The 21,511-nt window shown below is 38.5% G+C and overlaps 1 protein-coding gene across 2 annotated transcripts; it reads right to left on the bottom strand.

Annotated features, from left to right (window-relative positions):
• Positions 1-1,748: 1,748 nt before the first annotated feature.
• On the bottom strand, positions 1,749-19,901 carry dhx38 (DEAH (Asp-Glu-Ala-His) box polypeptide 38). 2 transcript variants are annotated; one of them, XM_056379635.1, is made up of 27 exons: positions 19,661-19,901; positions 18,425-18,753; positions 17,655-17,851; positions 17,165-17,326; positions 16,890-17,052; positions 16,650-16,768; positions 16,484-16,557; positions 16,223-16,378; positions 15,905-16,066; positions 15,676-15,783; positions 14,756-14,880; positions 14,467-14,604; positions 14,186-14,372; positions 13,113-13,298; positions 12,833-12,973; positions 12,261-12,371; positions 11,582-11,698; positions 11,305-11,412; positions 11,078-11,190; positions 9,292-9,500; positions 7,707-7,861; positions 6,842-6,997; positions 6,531-6,665; positions 5,933-6,058; positions 5,740-5,835; positions 5,081-5,202; positions 1,749-2,943 (listed from the first exon to the last, which is right to left on the bottom strand). In XM_056379635.1, exons 2-27 carry the CDS (start codon positions 18,748-18,750, stop codon positions 2,862-2,864), a joined length of 3,774 nt encoding a protein of 1,257 aa, XP_056235610.1. In that variant the 5' UTR covers positions 18,751-18,753; positions 19,661-19,901; the 3' UTR covers positions 1,749-2,861. The 2 variants fall into 2 exon arrangements, with proteins under 2 accessions (XP_056235610.1, XP_056235613.1); XM_056379638.1 differs by having other exon boundaries at positions 17,655-17,848.
• Positions 19,902-21,511: the final 1,610 nt, after the last annotated feature.

Below are 21,511 nucleotides of genomic sequence, written 5' to 3'. Positions count from 1 at the left end.
GACCAACAAGAAAGGAGAGTAGCAGAGGGATTCAGCTAAGATAAAAACACAGCGAGTTTTTGCACACTACATTTGAAGAAATCACAGGCAGGCCAGCTTCTTTTTGTCTTTCCTCCTCCAAATTGATGCCAGCTAGTAAGACTGGTTTCAGCTGAGAGGCATCAAGAAATGTCAGCATAACCGTGATGAAGACACTGGAACACCATCCAGGCTTTTGTTCAGCAGTCTTGTGACCTCAAGATTTACATACAGCTTCAATAAAGCCAGACCCAAGATCCACCCACATATAGCCTGGCTCTTCATCTAAAGCATATCAACATCTTTACAGCTGAGGGGTTTCAAAGCCCCGGGATCACTCATGTAGATGTGTGACATCTGTGGGTGCGAGAGCCTGAGTGAGGGAGGGACGGACCCGAGCTTTTGTTTCTCTCTGATCAGTTTCACTTGCCTCAGCTCACAATTGTGAAGCTGACAATGACAACAACCATTCCGTGAATTTCATTATGCAGCTCACAGGACGTTGCTGTGTTTAGGTTGTGTCGTATTTGTATTTACATATTGTGCTACCAAGGCCCAAGACCTCAAGCTTGCTGTAAGAAAAAGTTCATCATATGCAGCAGTTGACTTTTGGAATACTTCTGATGATGTGAAGTCCTTCCTCAACCTACTAATCAGTATCTCCATCATGTTTTTTCATTTGGATGAACAAGTTTTGTAGAGATAAGTAGTTTTTGATTGACAGAAAATTAATTATATAATTATATCAGCTTCTAAAATGTGAGGATTTGCTGTTTTTTTTGTTGAATTATAGTTAACTTAATATCTTTGGATTTGGGTAATGAGTTGAAAAAAAATAGCAATTTAAAGCTGAAACAATTATTCTACAACTATTCAGTTCACAGAAAATTACTCAGCAACTGTTTTGATAATCCATTAATTGTTTAAGTCATTGTTCAATCAAAAATGTCAAATGCAGTTTCAGCTTTACAGATGTATTTGCTGCTTTCTTTGTTATGTGGTAGTTAATGTATCTTTTGAGGTTTGTATTGTTAATAGAACAGTGAGCAGTTTGAAACAGAGCTGAAACAACTTATCAGTCGAAAATCAATCTGCAAGTACTTGATAATCATTTAAGTTGCTCCGTTGAAGTTATTGTTTAAGCAAAAATGTCAAACAATATTGGGTTTTAGCTTCTCAGTTGTGACGAACTGCAGCTTTGCATGTTTAACATGTTACCTTGGATTTTATAAAAAAGCGATTTCACTATTTTCTAACATTTTATACACTGAACAATAAATCGATACTGAAAAAATCCCCTTCGGTTCAAAGAAATTATAATCGGGATTTCACTAGTTTTTGAAATATTAAGATAAAAACTATTAATCTGGAAGTAATCGGCAGCTCGATAGATATTGAAAATAATTGTTTGTTACACCACTGAAGTGTTGTTACCTTTGCGGTGCCTGATTAAGGCTCTGACTGTAGAAAAGGATAGTGGATATAGTGCATGTGCACAGCTGGGAACTGTGAAATAAACCATTCACCATTGTTTTGCTTTTATAGATACATAAGCGAGCATTCACTCAAGAGCCCCGTGCCACTTAATAATTTGCATCGCTTTCACTTATTGAGCCATCATTCATGCCAGTGCAAATTAACTTGAAATGCTTCAAAATGACATCATTGTTTTAGGCCCTTGCAGTGCACAAAAAGACACATTAGTAACTACAACATTAAATGAAATCACCTTGGATTAGAAAAATAGCTAACATTTATTTTTTTTCCTTTTACAAAAGATGTTGAGAGAAAAAAAAATCCATTAGCTGTCCCCCTGTTGTCTGAGTTCCATGTAGAAAAGAGAAAACAGAACCACTGTCACTATCCAAACATGGCCTTCACTGAACTGTTTTGTTACAGACAGACCAGTCTATCTGAAGCTGCATGATATTCTGATCAGCTGAGAGGGCAGCGGAGGGCGAACATCAACAAAAGCACATTGTTGACCCATTTAAAAGATTTGTTTGCAAACGTTCAGAGGAAAACCACAAAGGAAACTGTGCACTTTTTTTGAACACAAGAACCATGAAAATAAAACAGTTGATTATGTTTAATCCAGCGTGGTGATGTTTTGTATGAAGCAAAGCTGTGGTACATTACATTGTTGGAACAAGGGTAACTCAAAGTACAAAAAGGTCAATTGCCTAAGCCTGCATGAGTGTGTTGTGTGTGTGTGTGTGTTAGGGGGTATTGCAATACAAATATAGAGCGTGAAGACACTCATGCCACAAGTACAGTTTGAATAGTGCTTCAGTGTGTCAAGGAGCACTTCATGGTGGCACACACTGTTCAAGCCGCAACTGTACAAGAACTAGTAAATGCACGGACACAAGACACAGGTAACATTGAAATTAGATCACTATCTATCAGCCTCCCTCTGACAACACACTCATGGTGGAAAAAAATGCAACAGCATATAGAAAATTAAATGTTTCTAATGCAGGTAAAATCATTATGTTCATACATCTGTAAAAACACTTTCTGGTAATGACCACATATAAATACCGTATATACAAAAAAACACATCCTTTAGTCTTCCTTAAAATGTTTTATGGAAACAGCTGGCTGATGAAGGTGTAGGGAGGCATTTTGATGGTCCTGGCTCATCTTTGAGCCTTGTGCCTTATACAAGTTCTCACTCTAGTGGTCTGTACATGAACTGCAGTTGATTCTGGCCATGCTTGCAGGGACAAATGGCAGCTGGAAGTTACAGTGTTTCTTTGTGCTGGTGTGGTCCACGTCTGGATGACAATGAGTTCTAAGGAGCCAACACGGTTGGTGGGCTTTAACTTCAGGGAGGAATTTTACAGTCCAAATCGGGCAGGGGTGCGTCTGGGTGTCATGGGGGTCTGCTCTCTTCTTCCTGGTGTGCAGATTTTCACTGCCCTGAGTTAGACAAAATCAGAAGCAAGATAAGTTTTATTTTCTGTGACAATTCCGCCTCATTCTTTACTGTTCTACTTCACTTACATTAGAAAGTAACTGGTTTTTTTTTGTTTGTTTTTTTTAAAAGCTAAAGGTGTGGGAAAGGCTGGCCTGTGCAGCTGAATGTGAACATGAAAGCAGCAAGACTGGAGGAGAGTAAAAAGACAGGCTGGTGTCTCTGTGAAGAGTGTTGGGACGTAGAGCCTGACGCCTCTGACAGCACAATCTATCATCTTTAATTACAGCAGCGTGACACCCTCACACTGCCCACACTTCCCTCATCTCTCTCTCCTCCTCACACACACACACACACACACCTGCAGCAATTACCACCATCAGGCCATAACCCCCTTCTGTCACTGTGTCCCCCTCTCTCTGTTCCCTTCAGGAGAAATAATCGTTTCTCTCCATACATAAGCTTCTACTAGTTCCACAACAGCAGTGCACACGTGTAGACATGTACATGTAGTACTCCGATTTGAACACAGATTTGCGTGTACCACTTTTTTCATTTTTCTATTTACTACAGATATAGATAGTGTATATTATAAATTACAATTTAGCAAATCAAACTACTGTGTTTTAGACATTGGAATGTTTTTTTCCCACCCATATAGTGTAGGTATCCACTGGTTTCTGTTCATTTATGTACAATATAAAAAAATCTATTAGGCCTGCATTCATCAAATATATTATTGTCGAGTCGAAATTCAGACTTTTCAAATTCATATGTAACTAAATTGGAATTACCACACGATAACAGTCTAACTTGACAAATATTAAAGGTACATTCACTTGATGCACATTGTGATTTTAATTGATTTTCTATATACCTATACACCCTGCAGTCAAAAATGGCTGGCAAAAATGTGAAGCATACACAGGCCTTTGTATTATTTGAAATGTGGAAAATTGTACTTTTATCAGAAACTGCTTCTACAGAATAAGTAAAGAGTAGTGCAAATCTAACTGTGGATTTGATGCCACCTCTTCAGTACTTGACAGAAGGGCTGCAACTAACTTTTTTTTTTTAATCAATTCATCTGCAGAATATTTTCTTGAGTAATCAACTAATTGTTTAGTCTGTAAAATGTCAGGAAATGGTGAATAATGTCATCAGATTTTCCTAAAGCCCAAAGTGACATCTTAAAATGTTTTTTGTCGAACCCACAGTCCAAAACTGCATATCGAAAAAAGTATTGAGGTTCAATACCCAGCTCTGCGTACACATTAAGGCTTTGTCCTTGAAGTGCCTCATATTGAACAACAAGGGACCCCCACTTCCAGCTCTTGCCACTGACTTGGTTCTAAAAACACTCACTCACATAGTTCTACATTTATACACTAAACAGATGACTAATTCACACCACTAATCTGTGCTGGTGAGCAGGGAGACAGGTGATGAGCAGCTGGCACATGAAGGCGTACCCAACGAATTATTTCATCCTGGTCACACTGAACTCATAGAGGAGATGCTTATGAGGCCTGTCGGAGGACAAAGGAAGCCAAGAGCCCAGGAGAGCCTTCAATGTTCATTATCACACATTGAACTTCCTCTGCTTAAATCTAATTCTTAATCCTATAACTCGAGTGTGATTATTTTTAAAAGATCTGTCACAGGCGTCATCACACAAACTCAAGACAGATAAACCAGCTGATTAATTAACTATAAAAGTTCTTTTTTAAATCTGTCTTTATAAAATTATTTCTCTGTGTAAAGCTCCTGGATGGGTGTGAAATTAATTTTTTGGTCTAATTTGAAAATGAACGTTCCCCTCCTTTCTCTGCTCTGGTATGGCACAATTTAAATTGCTGCAGTAATGGGGGTCAGCCAGGAGTCAATATTATTTCTTTTTGTCTCGTCTGGAGGGACCAGAGGTGAGAAAAGCTCATCATGAAGAGTGAGAGAGTTGGAATAGAGAGAGTGGGAGAGGAGGAGGAGGAGGGGTGAGTGAAGATATGGATTGGCAGTGAGGTAGGTAAATTAAACGTTTCTATCTTGACTGTGTATGGAAAATGAGGGCCATGTGAAACTATTGTTGGATGAGGCCTGTGTGTGAAGAGGAACCAAAAGGAGGAGAGATGGTCGCTGACTTACTTAACACTCCCGGTGTTGCTCTTCTTCTCCTGCTCCTCTCGACGCGTTCTCAGCTGCTCCTCAGCCATGGCCATCTCCTCCTCCATGTTGGTGATCTCCTCTTTGGCCCGCCGACGGTTCTCCTGGAAGAGCAACCCAAACAGATGAGGAAGGTATAAAGAAAAATAAGACAAGATATATTTTAGTCAATACAGCAGATAGATGCACAAGGTTGTACCTTCATATGCTGGTGGTGTTGTTGACCACTTAAAAGGGCAATAAGGTCTTGGTCACAGTTAGTGTTCCTGTTCATCCCAAATGTGCCAACCATTCAAGTCCTTCCAGACCAAAGTGGGAAAATCACTTCACTATAGATATGGCTTTCTGCACAGGGGCAACATTTTCCCTAAACTGTTGCAACACTATTGTCCAAAAGACTGAAAGGTCAGGATGCCCCACTGTGGGTTCCTTCATATCCTCAAGTCAAAGAATGGTTGCATACCAGTGACAAGGGGCCACTGCTTCCTTCCTTGGTCACAAACCAATAGTCTAAAATATCCCTCATGAAAATCAGCCTCACATCAAAAGGTGCACAAACGTGGTCATTCCTGTCTACATACGTCCGTGTTGTAAATTAACCTAATATGCATTGAGCATGTACCAGCCATGTCTTGCCTTACCTGTCTGCTTTTTCCTGCATGTTTGATGCTATAAAACATGGGCCCCAGTTCTGCCAGCCACTCCCCATCCACTGCAGTCACACACTGCATGTATTCCTACAACACAAAGCACAAGTTGAACATCAACAACACATATAGTACATCATTAATTGTTTTCATGTTGGCTATGTTCTGTAGTGGACAGATTCTTTACCTTGGTGGTCATGACAAGCTCGTGGTAGATGATGTAGTCAGGAGTGTAGCCCATACCAAACAGGGAGCTGGTAGGATGGAGGTGGCATGGCATGCCTGTCCTCACGTTCACATATTCCCCAATGCCCTGGGAGCAAACACATGCATAAATAACAAATTAAATGTGCGATTCAGAATTTATGGATGAGGAAAATGGGACCCTGTGTGCTTTAGTGTGCTAAAGTTTAACTGTGTGTATTGGTCTAAGAGTGTGTGTGTGTGTTTGTGCCTGCATCTACGGGTGCACTTTAAGGTCAGAGCAAAGCAGGTCATCTGGGCTAATTTGCTTCTTCACCTGGCTTAGGCAGCAGGAAAATGAATTTTAAGTATATCCAACACTGGTACGATCGCTTGGGTTAGCCGGCAACTCATAAGTCAAACTGAGAGCCTTGATTATATAGTCATGATTTCAAATTCCCTTTCAGATCTTAGCGCTGTATTAATGTGAGGCCAGAAGGGATATTTCACCACTCTGTAATTATGCTGCTATAAATCTGCCACAACCAGTTGCCACTAGGCGTAACATATTAACTGAGGAAAACCCAGAGTGCAGAAAGTACCTTGAGCTTGGCAGCCTGGTGGAAGTAAGCAGCACATATGCACTTTCTGATGATGTCCCAGTCTGAGCCACAGGAAACCAGGTTCATTCTCTGCTGTACCATGATGTCCTTTAACTGGGAACGCACCTCGCGCACCTGTATAAAAACAGTGTGCATTTGAAGTGGAATCATATAGAAAAAAAGTGCTACCTATTGTTAGACAGTACTGAGCAAACAGTTGGCTTAAAATCAAAATTTAAACTGTGACACCTGCAGGAATTTAACAAGTGAAAAATGAATGACAGTTTTCCATCCATTTGTGGTGGTCTGACCTTGCGCATGGCCTTGGTGTGGATGAAGTGCTCGTTGCACCAGATGCTCGAGTAATTGTTGTTCTTCCACTGCATGTAGACGTTAAGGTAGGTGAGGTGGTCGCTCTCTGGGACTGAGAATTTCTCCCTCACCTGGTCACTCTCCTCTTCACGACCCTGCAACGCAATACGCAATAAGAAATTTTTGGCCACGTAAACGAGCTGTGAACTCAACATAGATAGATGCCACCTTTAAAGATGATACAGCAAATTTATTAGCAAACACTTGCATATGTACTCATCCATCAGATATGGAACAACATTAGTATTCATTTGGAGTCATGTTTCTTGCGCACCTAGCAAATTTAAGTCCAATGTTCACGCTTTATTTTCCACTATGTTCACCAGCTAGTCTCTAATCGTGACTGCTGTTTGGTGCTGAGCAGGTAGTGTACTGTGGGATTTTAGTGCCTTTTCACTGAGAACAGCTGCCTACTACAGCCAAAAATAACGCTATGAGAGTAGTGAGAGTGAACCACAACAGTATTTTTATAGGCTGTAAAACCTAAACAATCAGCTGAAAAATGTTACAAGGGGCAATAGAGCTGAGGAGAACTGCAGGGTCAGATCATAATTCTCTGTGGTTTCATCACTGTGAGCGACCCCCTTCACATACAAGTAGTCAATGGGATCCACTGTAAATACAAAAGTATGGATTATGGCTATTTTAGCACAACAAAATACATTAATACAAATGGATTCTTAAAAAATGTATAACAATAGGGTTGGCAGCCTCCGATCTATTTTTGTACTGACACTTTACAGTAAGTGGATATTGAACGGTAGGTATTTCAGTCATGCTGTAACTGTATCAAACGAGACGTACCTTAGGTCTGTAGAAGATGGCCGGCACAGACAACATGGAGACAATGATGAGGATGTCAGCACTGCAGCCCATGTCGCATGACACAATCAGCATCTTAGAGAGGGCGGGGTCGAGGGGAAACTCCACCATCAGACGCCCTGTCGGTGTCAAAGCACCTGAGAGGGCAAAAGAGAACACAATTACAAGGTCACACAAGTGCGTGAGATGTGAAAAATGTAGAAAGGACAAGCATAAGCCAAGTGATAAGCTTCTTTTCCATCAAAAGCCTTCTGGCGTGAGGGTGAAGCAAGCATAATGTGACACTTATTTGTCTATCACCATGAGAGAGGAGGATGAACTGCTGACAGCTGAGAATACTTGTAGAGAAAAAAAAGAGCGAGATCAAAAACTTTGCCAGTTCTGATTTAAATGATTAGACGACAGAGTCTAAGAAGCTTATGAGGAGGAAAAGCAGAGAAGCAGAGCAGCCAGTTTGGGGCAGGTAAGCCTTAATCAGAGATAATCTGCTGTTAACACACCATACAGGGAATCATCAAAAGTCCCCCCTTATCCCCAAATCCCTAAATCCCCTGGAATCTGGCTAAGGATGAGACAGAAATGAGACCCGACCAGTCAAATCAAACACAGGATCAGTTACTAGGCAATTACTCCACTGGCTAAACCTCACAACTACCTCCTCCAGGCCTGTTTGCAGTGTCTGCATCATCACTGCAGCATCCTTTACAGAAGCTAGTCTCCTGTCTGTGTTTGCGGTGTCAGCATCACTATGTAGCAGCTCAAGTCCACAATAATCTATGTCGCATCTTCATTTTCATCTGAAAAGGAGGATGATTTTGTTGTTTGGCCCTACTGTATACAAGTACTGTATGTACTGTATAACACTGCTCTAGGCTAGGTACCACCTGCTACTACTAGCAATACAAAAAGGGAGTTGGGATAAAATTTTGTTTGGCAATTCTGAAACATTACCAGCAAGAATTTGTTGAAATTCATCAATTAATTATACTACTGTATTTAAATGTACACTGGTGTGCAAAATATAAATTGGTTTTACAATACACGTTAGTCACGGCACATTTGCATTCAGAAATACCAAATTTAATGTTAGTTATTTATGTGACTGTTTTGGGCCTGTCTACTTTACAATGCCATTTAACTGCAATAAAAACAGAAATACACATACACACACACATACATATATATATATATACATATACATATATATACATACATACATATACATATATATATATATATATATATATACATATACATATATATACATACATACATATATATATATATATATATATATAATATATATATATATATATATATACACATATATATATATATATATATATACATATATATATATATATATATATATATATATATATAGATGCGCTCTACGAACAATCAAAACTACAAAAATATTACTATCACATGAGACAAAGATAAGTATGAAATCTTCACAATCAAAAAAATAATATTCAACATACTGAAAATGATACACTATAGATGTATGTATCATTATAACATAGTATAATGTCTCTGGTAATCCCAGCCCCTGTTCACCACCCACCTGTGTTATCCAGAGCACCCAAGATCCAGAGCTGGTACATGGAGTTGAGCATATTGTCCTCAGGTGGTGGATCCATGAAGTGGAAGAGGAGCAAATCTTGGACACCCAGAGACTTCAACAGCAGGACTACATTAGCCAGGTTGGTCCTCTGAATCTCTGGTATGGTGGTAGTCAGCATCTCATTCTTATAGGCACTCTGAGTATAGAGCCTGGACAGAGACACAGGTGGACATAGACAAAGTGAGTGTAAAATCAGTTTAATCTGAACAAGTGAAACATACAGATGTTTGTGTATTCTTTTTCTCTATTTTTGACAAACTGAAATAATGTACAAACAGGGATAGAGAATATGGTTTTATGGGCCATCTTGTTATGTGGCACTATGTAAATGATTTAGTTCTCTAATATGGGCAGACATGTCAGTGGGATTTGAACTAAACAATAGACATCAGATGAAGATCTGTTGCAAAGGAAAACTCAGGAAGCCTCAACTTATTTAGGGAAAAATCCAGAGCCTGACTTAAAACTTTCTCAACAATTACAGCTGTCTGATGTAGTCGTCTATAATTGCAGAACGATTTGAATGTATATGGAGTTTTTGAGCTTGTGTGTGAGTGTTTGCAGTCACAGCTAAAAGGGTCTTTGAGTGGGGAATTCTCCATACGTGTGGAGCAAACCAGCATGACTCACTCTGTGCAATCTCTAACACACACACACACACACACACACACACACTCACACTCACACTCACACTCACACTCACACTCACACTCACACTCACACTCAAAGCTACTAAAACACCTTAACTGTAGTCTGTGTAAAGCTGTGTAAGCCATGTAAAGAATGTGAACTAAGATAGACACTAAAGTGGGAAAGTAATGTATGTTCCTGCTCTCAGGATGAATTTTTTTTAGGATTAGGAGATTCTCAGTTAGGGCTGCACAATGAATCGTTTTTGAATCACAACCTTGATTCACAACCCTCTCCAATCTGATTTTTAGATAACAATCCTGCAATGTCTGCATTAGCATTAGCTTTTCTTACAACATTTGTTACAACAAAAGGACAGAGCTGTGTTACACCACGTGATGATTTGAAAAAAAAACAATGTGAGTGTCATAGTGAAATTAAAAGCGATATGAGTCAGCTAGATTATGAAATGCCGCTGCTGTGTGCAACTTATACAAATAGAAAGTGTGGCAGGCAGACAGCAAAAATTCATGATTCACAGTTTGTCACTCATGTTTTACTATCACCGGCACATTGTTGGTTGCACCACAGCATGTGTAGTCTGGGGCAGGAATAAATAAACATACCCCCGTTCCTGTTTAAGGCCTTAAAATGTTGATTTATTACATAGTTAACTTCCAAAAAAGGATTCTGATCAAGGTTTTTAATGTCCTTTTTCTACACAGTCACGGTAGATCATACAGCATAGTGTACGTTTCATTTACATTGTGAGAAATTAGATGAGTTGTGTGTGTGAAATGTGAGTTTTTCTATTTTCCTAAAGAAAATATGTAATGCAATAATAATGAGACGATATGTCTCAACTCTGATAAAAAAAAAAATAAAATTATGAATAACATTTTACCTATAATTGTGCAGCCTTACTCTCTGTATTGATAACGAAAAGCCAAAGTTAGGAGATACCTTTGATGAAATATTAATGTTGCAAAATATGAACTATGCATTATTTCCAGCTCAGCACTCTTGGCATGTGACTGTGTGCATGTGCTTGTGCCTGCCAGTGTATGCTGACAGCAGACAAGTGCCTAACTATCACCTGTAACACTGCCCCGGTCCTGTACGTCCTGCTCTGCCAGAACGCTGGTTGGCATTAGCCTGGCTGATGGGATAAACCTGCAGTGCATCCATTCCAATGCGAGGATTGAAAACCTGTTTTCAAGAAGAAAAAAAAAGAAAAAGAAGTGAATAAAAGATAAATGGTGTCAGTTAGCTTAAATGACGAACACAAGAAAAAGATCTGTCATAAACTGCAACATGAAGTACCTTGAGTTTGCAGTACCCTGAATCCACAACAAACATAATTCCATCCACAGTGAGGGAAGTCTCAGCAATGTTTGTGGCAACAATGCATTTCCTCACACCATCTGGAGCCTAGCACAGAATAAAATAAAGGCTGTCAGCAGGAGGTCAGCTATGTTTTCTCACTTGTGGCAATAACATGTACTCAAAATACAAAGTGTAGACATGCATGGGAAATAAGGGCAATCCATTCAAAGTAAAAAAAAAAAGAATAACATTATTAGCAATGACTTATAGAAACCTTCTGGAAGATCTTGGCTTGGAGGTCAGATGGCAGCTGGGAGTAAATGGGCAGCACAGCCAGAGGTGGAGCATTCTCCAAGTCTTCCAACCGCTCTACAATCTGATCTGATGTCACCTGCAGGGAAAAGAAAATACTTTAATTCCCTTCAGAACACAAAATGGACAATCTCTTATTCCCTGTCAACATACAAAATATGTTAAAAAAAAAAAAAAAAAAAAAAAAAAATTGATGTATGTTAAATATAAAATATATGTATACATTATAGACAAGATGTGTCCCGCATGGTAGACAGTTTGCTTAGTTTAGTTAGTTTACAGTAGATAATGTTTTACTTTAGTTTTATTACATTTATTTGTAATGTAACTTGTTACTTGGTACAAACCATGTACAAAAACATTTCGTATTGTACCAAAATCAAACATGTAAAAGGAGGAACACTATGTATGCCCATGGGGGAGATAATATTTAACAACATCAACTATTTGGGAAATTGGCCTATTGGTCAACTGACATTTTATTTATTGAAGAAATTTGCAGGGAAAAATCTCTCTTTTATTTATGCAGCATCTTTTCTACATAAAATTCAAATCACTGTGCTTTATGCAATATGTTTATATAATATAAAATATAAATAATAAACAATCACTTGAGTGATAATACCAGCCGCGTCCCTCACCTCGATATCCTCCTGCCCAGGCATAAAAATGAGGATGTCTCCCAACAACCCACTGAGATGGATCTGCAAGGCCTGCTTCACTGCTGCCTCCACATAGTCCTCCTGAGGCGTCTACACATCACACAACACATCAGTTCAACACAATCCACACTACAGGTTTTTTACTGGTATATGCCCAAGTTTAATTCACATTTCAATTTGCAGTATATATATTGTCTATAGGGTGTTTCAATAGAAAGCTGAGTGCTGAAGTGAAAGTATGATTAAATGTGATAAATATTTTTACTATACTTATGGCTATTTTATAGACTTTTAAGGTCAAAATCCTTTTTTAAAAGTTTAACATTTCATTACAATCTCTGATCGTATTTTGAAAAAAAATATATGTTAGAGCCTTATTAAGACAATCTCAGAAAAATTACATATGAGCTGTAACACCTGATATTTGAAATAATAATAATTATTATTACTATTATCTAAAGCTGGCAGAGTGTCCAAGTGTCAAAGATACAATGTAGTGAGGATGCAGTGTAAGTGCCTGAACAGAAACTAGAATGGAAACATAAACATACCTTACTAAATAAGATGTCTACAGGAAATGTTCTTCCTGGAATATTGAATATGGGTACGTTGCCAAAAAACGCTGCAAACTTGTCTGAGTCCATAGTTGCAGAGGTAACTATGAGTTTCAGATCAGTGCGTCGAGATACAACCTAGCAGGAAACAGTAGACAGAAGTGATAAAATGAGAACATCATTAAATCATCACTGAATCGAACGGTACAAGCATCTGCCTGTCTTGGAAATGAAAAGAAATCTATCTTTAAAGAGTGTTGGGTAGTTGTCTACTGACCTCACGTAACAGGCCAAACAGTACATCAGTATTCAGGGAGCGTTCGTGAGCCTCGTCCATGATAACAGCACTGTAATGGTCCAGGTCTGACTCCCTCAGTGATTCCCTGAGCAGGATACCATCTGTCATGTACTTGATCAGAGTTTTCTCTGATGTGCAGTCCTCAAAACGGATTGCGTAGCCCACCTGCAGGCAACATCATTAGTCAGTGATCAACTGAAAATAATATGTATGTACTTTAAAGTCTTTAAAGTATGATATGCATAGTGATTACAAAACATACCAGAAAATTAGGCCACTTAATTCAAATAAAAATGCCGCCTAATGCCACCTTTTGACAAGCTTTACATAATATTAAAGCACCTCCACTGTTTCCCTTCAGGCCAGCGACATGCAAGTTTTTCATTTTGTCCACTAGATGGTGGTGTTACACCATATGCGACTTAATATTGAGGTCGGGGGGGGGGGGGGGGGGGCCTCAAACTGGTCATTACATAATACATTAAATACCATACTGCACATGACATTCCAATCAACTTCATAGAAGAGATATAGAAACACAGGACATGGTATCTTGCAAAGCAAGAGTTACTGTTCTTAATCAATTAAGTGTAAATTAAGTATTCAAGTAATTAAGTAATTAAGTGTTCAATGTTGAAGTGACATCCTGGTTCAGGTTTCCCTTGTCATTTTAGATAATTGAGAATTTATTTAAACCTGTTGGACACAATTGTAAAGTTATTGCTATCAGCGTTAGTCTGTTCTTAAATTGTGTTTAAAGACATCTAAATGTTATCATCTGCCAAGATTTCAAAAAATTGCTATAAATAAATGATACTTCTTATTAATTTCGCAGATGCCAAAATAGGTTAAATAAGCAAAATTAGACAAATTAGCGAGGGGATGGTTATGGCCAATAGCAAGAGTGAACTCCTATGCTCAAATCAATATTTAGGGCATTATCTTTCAATATACAGCAAATTAATCCATATGAGATTGCCAATATATTTTCACAATCAGAGATCAAACAACACACAGAAGCAGACTGCTGGCACTCCACTCAGCTGTCTCACCTCCTCTCCAAGGCTGGTGCCGATCTCCTCGCTGACTCTCTTGGCTACACTCATGGCTGCCACTCTCCGGGGCTGAGTACAACCCACCATGCCGTAGCTGGTGTAGCCATCCTCATGCAGGTACTGGGTCAGCTGAGTGGTTTTCCCACTGCCCGTCTCCCCAACAACAATCACAATGCTGTTGTCCCTGCAGATAGACATTGACACAGTCACAGTTATAACACAATCTATGAATAACTCATCACAGTTCTGATGCGAACACTCCGTCTGTGTATAAATACCTTATGATGTTAAGAAGTTGCTGCCTGACAGCAAAGATAGGCAGATACTGTCTCTGTTCCAGGATAGTCTTCTTCTTAGCAAACTCACTGCTGGCCTCTGTCTTCTCCTTCATGTGGTCTGCAAATTTCTGCTCTGCTCTGTAAGGCAGAGAAACAGAGCAATAAAAAAAACGAATGTGGCAGGTCGGACAATCTCACTCTACAGTTCTGTGAGTTAAGCCTGGGGATTATTAAAAACAAACTGTGAAATGTCATCTAGATCCAAAATTTGCATAGACAGTCTGGTCACCTGTAGTCTACTTTGCCATCCTCGCCTACGGCTTTGCCTCCAGAGACATCTTCCTCCTCTTTCTTCTTGATCCCCATGATATCTCCCAACTTGGTGCCTGCCAATTCCCAGTGTTTGTGCTGTGCCTGAAAAAGAATTATTCAAATTAAGTAATATAATTATGAAAATGAAAGCTTCAAATTGCAATTTCATGCACATTCAACACACAGAAGAGATGACAAAGCATCTGGTGTCACATTTGTTAAGTTGTTTCACATTGCTGATGGTTGTATGCAGGGAAAATGTCATCCATCAAGCAGGTAGGGTAATCTTGAATAAATTATTTACTGAAGAGATGAAGTTAGACAGCATTGGCATTATCAACTGGACAGTGCGCACCAACAAACCCCATTAACATTTCTCAACAGCAGAGTATGAAGATCATATCTGCTTTTTTTATAGTCCTGCATACAGATGGACATAACAATGATGACGATGAAATGCACACTGGTTTAAACTTTAAATGTATACATCAACCAGTAGCAGAATAATGAACAACCTGCATTTCACCAAACATGCCCAACTATTCGTTACTTGTTGGTGTTGAGTTTAAAATTATTCAGCATGCCGGACTTTATTATTTGGTTACCTTATAAAGGGTCAGGGTAACTTCCATTGCTTTTTCAACAGAGAAATGCAGAACTTCTGTCTGTGAGGATTAATATACGACTGTCATAGTAATTTTAAACCGATCTTATACTAACCCTAGAGTCCTAGACCAATCCTGCTTATGTATTGTAAAAAAAGAAAAAAGAAAACCTGTTGAAACCAAAGTCAAGCAGTGTCACATACACTTTTTTTCCATCAAGCCTCTGCATTGGTTTGAAAGTAACACTCATATACTGTAAATCATTTTCATTTTAGTTATTAATCCAGCCAACCTTCTTGCGTTCTTTCTGCTCACGATGTTTACGGACAAGCTGGCTGCCCTTTCGAGAGATAATGGCCATGTCGGAGGTAGCATCTTTCACAGGAATGACAGGCTCTGGCTGCAGCAGGAAAACACACACACAAACATTTAGATTAAAAACAAAATCCTTCAATATAGTTCTGGCAAAAATATATGATGTAAGGCACTGAACTGTTATTAAATATTCTACTCTTAGTCACCTGTTTAGTGAAGACTATTCTTCCATCCAGGAAAGGAGGAACCAGGTTGTGAACCAGCAGGTGAACCTTAGCAGCATTATCCTCCTCAAAATCTTCATCCACCTCCAACCTCTGCACCACACCACTGGTCAGCATACGGTTGGTCTCCCATCGCTCATTATCCTGAAAGAAGAAATACGGTTTGATACAAAGCCATACTAACACAGAGAGATGCACGAAAAAGACAAATACACAAATCTGTTGACATGCATCCAGTATATTCCTGTGCATGCAGACACACAGTTCTGATTAAGTTGATATGAAGCACTGTGGTTATACCTCATTGATCTGTCGCTTCTGTGCAGATATTCTTTTCTGAGTCTGCTTCTGAAGGATCTGTTCTCTTTTCTTTATATATTCATCAGAAGTGGAAGTGAAAGGGTTGTGGAACTCATCATAGCCTTCATCCATCATGTACCAATCTCTGTCAGCTTGCTGTAAAACAGTGACCACAATAAGAGTTGTCAAAAAGAAAAAAAAACCTTACCACCAGAAAATAGTTTAATAGAGTCATAAATGAGGAATAACTCTACCACTCACCTTCTGGTCCTCCTCCCACTGTTCTTTCTCATCCTCATTATCAAACATAATTCCTCCCTCACCATCTTTCCTACCTGAAGAAGAGACAGAGTAAGAAATGGTATCAGACATACAATATTTAAATCTTGCATATGAGAATAAACTGGCTTGTTTTTTGGAGTAGTACCTTTTCCTTGTGATAAACGAGGCGTAGAACCTAAATGCTTTCTGTCATTGGCCCACTCATTGTACTTATAGGATGGAGTAGGTAGTGGTGTGTCGTCAGGGTAACGCCCTCGGACTGACCTAAGCACACAGCAGACAGACGTTATACATTGAACCATCAAGTTTTATGTAGATTTTTCAAATAAAACTAAAGCTTTGGGGGCAATGGGAATGTGAGATAAAATGAATGACGGTTGTTTACCTTTCCCTCCTCTCACTCTCTCGGCCAGAGCGATGGCTTCGCTCTGAGCGATCTGACTCTCTTTGAGATGGGGCAGGGGACGGAGACTCCCACTGGGAATGCCTTGAGCTGGCATAACCACTGTCATCCTCATCCCAGTTTGAGCGTGAGGGTGTGAAAGCATCTGTTTAAAATTAAGACAGCTTAGTCAAACAATGTAATTAAAGATGCTTTGTAAGATCATTACAATGATACAATAATTAGTAATAAATCAAATAAATAATAAACAACAATACCTCTTGGGCGATGCTGTGGTGTCGCGGGTTCATCTCTCTTACTACCCCGGCTGATGCGATCGGACCAGCCATCTCTCTGTGACCGCTCACTCCTCTCACTGCGCTCCCCGCGCTCCGACCGGCTGCTGCTGCTCCCACGACTGTGACTACTCTCTCGCTCATCTGACAAACAGAGACAAGGGACAGTTACTCTCAGCAACTCTGACTGCTGAACAGAGTTAATATTTGCTTTCATTATTGACTGATCTACTAATTAAGTTAAATTAAATAAACAATACTTAATAAATAAAGGTAAAAACAAAAAAAAGGAAAATAATGAAGCATCATCAATATTTAATTTCTTATTGTTGTAACATGTGTCCAAAAACAAAAAGCATTCATTTTACAATGTTTGGAATTTTAACTTTATAAATGATGCTGGACCATGACCAAAAGTCTAATCACATTAAAATGCAATTACTGCTACATGACTGCGCATCTTTAGAATCACCTCTTTCACTCCTTCGGTCTCTGCCCTTATCTCTGCTCCTTTCTCTGTCTTTTTCTCTGTTCTTGTCCTCTTTGGAGGAGGCGTAGACTCCATGCTCACGTCTGTCTTTCTCTCTCTGCTGGTGTCTGCGTCTGAACTCTTCACTGACCCCCCCAGGGTTTGAGGGTGTCTCAGAGCCAGTCACACGATACTTCCTGCTGCCGGGACAAAAATGAAATATTAAATATTAGTCATACTCTACATATTAGTATGCTACTACAGCTGCTAAAATAATAAATGAGTAAAAGGGGAACAAAGAATATTCCAGCAAAAATACATAAACACTAAAAGAGAAAGGGTATTATGTTTTGCAATGACTCAGCAACAGTCCTGATTTTTTATTGGATTGCATTGCTATGGTAAACTGGCCTTTTTCTATAAAAGGATTTTGCAGGATAAAAAAACTGGGAGGTCCAGTAAATAAAACACTACCAAATTACAAATTACTAAAAAAAAATTTTCCACAATTACCGTTTCATTTCTTCACTTTTCATCTCAAAATCTTGGCAGAGTGACATTATGGAATAAAATATACAAATAACAAATATTTTGTTTGTATTCATTCATGTATATTTTTAAATGCATGTTTTTTTTAATCTCATAATGTCTGGTTTATTTAATATTGAACACATAACATTGAACACAGAGACATGAGGGATGGGTGTTGTCTATCTGATTATACATTATCCACAATTTTCAACAAAATATTGTTATGAAGCAGTGACACTTACCTCTCCTTCTTAGCACCTCTGTTCTTATCACTGTCTTCATCATCAGACCCGGAGTCACTTTTACCTTCCTCCCAGTCCTTGTAGGAGGAAACCTTTGACTTCTTTCTATTTTTTTCTTCGCCACTAGCATCTGCTTGCTCCTTACTCTCACGCTCTTTCCTTTTCTGGGCAGCCAGCAGATCCAACCCCAGCAAAGATGTGCGTGGAGTGGGTGCCCGGAAAACATGGGGCTCTACAGCAGCACTCTTCTTCTTTACAATAAGACCACCAACTTGAGCAGCTGGATCAGTCCCTTCCAGCCTGTGCATAGACACATCATCATCCATAATCTGTGGGGAAATAATGACATGTAGAAGAGGTGAAAATGTGTAGTGCTACTAAACTGCTGTTTCTGACAATCCATGTGAAGCTTAACTTCCCAGATATTGTTTCTCAGAAGCTTCAGCTTGATTATTTACATTAACAATAAATCTGTGATATTATTTTAGATAAATCATTTACTACTAATCTAATTTTCTACTACTAATCTAAAAGATATCATTTATATAGATATAGCTATATAATAGTGTCAAATCACAAGTTTCCAGAGTCAAAAGTGGCATTTTCAAAATGCTTCTTTCGTTCAACCAGCAGCCCAAAACCTAAAGATATTCAGTTTACTCTCATAGATGACTAAGAAAATCAGCAAATACTCACATTTGAGAACTAGAAGCCAGTGAAATTTTAGAATTTCCTTTAAAAAAATTAATTAGACGAGATACTGGAACATAAAATACATCACTACCATTTTGTAATAAACCACTTGAATAAGTATTGGGTTATCAAATTTTACAACCAAGGCCATCATGGTTTTTGTCTTTATTTACCATTAGAACAATTACTTTCAGCTCAAAGGCGCAACGTAATATAATCTATTGATTCACACAGAAACATCCCAAAAAACAAAATGCAGACTATCAGCATATTTCTGGCCAAGAATATCCCCAGTTGTGCATTACTCCAAGATCACAAATGGGACTAGGTTTTATAGTAGCTGTCCTATCTCTTATTATACGTCAACAATAATGTTGTTTTACAGTTTGATGTTCCGCAGTAGTTAGTTTGTTACTGACGTGTTTCAGAGGAGCAAACGTGAGGGCCATTAACCACGAGTCAATGAAGAACCTGTAAGTGAAATTATTATATTTTCCCCGTATCATAATAATCAAATTAAATCACACTGAAACAATTACGTACCTCAGATAGAGCAGCTAGCGTTAGCTGAGCCGAGGCCAGCTGGGGACTGTAGGACCTATCGCGTTTTCTTTGGGTCTAAAATGGAGAAACTCGCAAATTAAGTTAAAGATTTTAGGTCAGCTAATGGGCTTTTAAGCGGATCATAGAACTGGGGACCTATGACTGTCACTGCAAAATATTTAAACTACCGCTTTCGTAAACACGACGCGTATGTTTACAGGAAAGACGGCAGCCATTGCAATCCCACAATTCCAAGGAGTTGCAGAAAAAATCCAAACTTTATTTAAACGGATTGACTAAACAGAAGGCGAGGACCGACAAAAATACAGAATGTATGCATGAGACTCCTACTGCCACACAGAATAAATAAACCAGGTCACGTTTAAATGTGAACTATAGATACGCACGACAATGTGTTTTGGTAAGCTAAAGTGCACTGAGTGATTAAGTGAACATTAATTGTAAAAGGAAGAAAAACTACAGTAATAGTAAAAAAATATATCTAATAATATATCTAATACCTTACCTCTGTCAAAAGTTAAAAGGTTATAATAGGCTACTCCCATTTAAATGGTTTTGATATAGAACATTAAGTGTTTGATTTGATTGATTTGATTTTTCTTCTTTGTGTGTGTGTGTGTGTGTGTGTGTGTGTGTGTGTGTGTGTGTGTGTGTGTGTGTGTGTGTGTGTGTGTGTGTGTGTGTGAAAGTAGATGACAGAAAGAAAACTTTCATGCACAATAAAAAGATTCCAGTTATGTCAACAAGTGAGATAAGAAATGCCGGGTGTTACTTTTTTTCTTTCTTTTTTTTTTTAAAAAGATAAAATTGAACAGTAAAATAATAAATTATTAATTTAAAGAACTTGTAGCTGAGACAGAAAAAGAACATCATATCTTGGTCTTGGAATTTAAAATCGCAAAGAAAACATACCAACTGCCTCAGAAAACTGAAGAATGTGTGGCATCTCTGCCTTATGTTGCTGCAAAGTACCGTGAGTTTCAAACAGATTAAAAATGAAAAATAAACACAAAAAGCTAGGGCGACATTTTAGATTACACATTATGATGGTCACATCAAGTTAAAGCACTTTAGTGAAAGTCTTTACATAATCACTACAAAACACAATCTAGATATCTTAATGAGTTAAACTTACTGACTGAAATTGTTAACACTTAATTAGTACTCCATTTATTGTACTAGAGGCAACGACTTTTCAGTTAATCCTCTTAAAATGGTGCCCAATGGTTTTTTCTTCCCAACAAAAGGATAGGAATCAATACCACAGCCAGTGATATATAAATATATAAATATTTATTTGGATCTTATTTATCCTTGAAGGTTGTAGGCTACTACTAGTACAGTAGTTTATGGTGTCATATAAGAGGTTAGTGAGGCAAATTACATTCAGACTTTAGCATGGTGTACAGAGGTACTCAAGTACTCTGTTGGGGTGGAGGTGGGGTTGGTGACAGGGTTTAAACCCTATACAGCGTAATGTTTTTGCTTCTGTTGCATAAGTAGATATACTTGGACCAAAAGTTATGCTGCTTACTGAATAAGTGTACTTTTTTGAGTGTCTCCTTAGACAAGTCTCTTAAAACACTTTCCCAAATGTATGTATACCAGATTGTGGCAGAGGAGGAAATCCAGACTTTACATGTGAAGTATTTTGTGAATCATTGACTTACTTATCTGCCACTATCATCTTGTGGATGGTAACCTCACCTATCAGTAGAAAACATATGGTTCACAGGCCCCCGATATCAGCACAGGAAGTGGCACACCTAAACTTCCTAATGTGATATATACAAAATTTATACAACATACACTTTTACATAATGTACCATC

The sequence above is a fragment of the Seriola aureovittata genome, chromosome 1, assembly GCF_021018895.1.
Source record: "Seriola aureovittata isolate HTS-2021-v1 ecotype China chromosome 1, ASM2101889v1, whole genome shotgun sequence".
NCBI lineage: Eukaryota > Metazoa > Chordata > Actinopteri > Carangiformes > Carangidae > Seriola > Seriola aureovittata.
Note: the sequence above shows the minus strand (reverse complement) of the source record. Positions and strands in the feature narration are given on the sequence as shown.

What these genes read in the sequence shown, in the direction of transcription:
- dhx38 (XM_056379635.1), bottom strand. Translation starts at nt 18,750, where the DNA reads ATGGATGATGATGTGTCTATGCACAGGCTGGAAGGGACTGATCCAGCT. An exon ending in GGGTGCTCTGGATAACACAG is followed by an intron (nt 7,862 to 9,291) that starts GTGGGTGGTGAA and finishes TTGCCCTCTCAG; the next exon opens with GTGCTTTGACACCGACAGGG. An exon ending in AGCTTGTCATGACCACCAAG is followed by an intron (nt 5,836 to 5,932) that starts GTAAAGAATCTG and finishes TTTGTGTTGTAG; the next exon opens with GAATACATGCAGTGTGTGAC.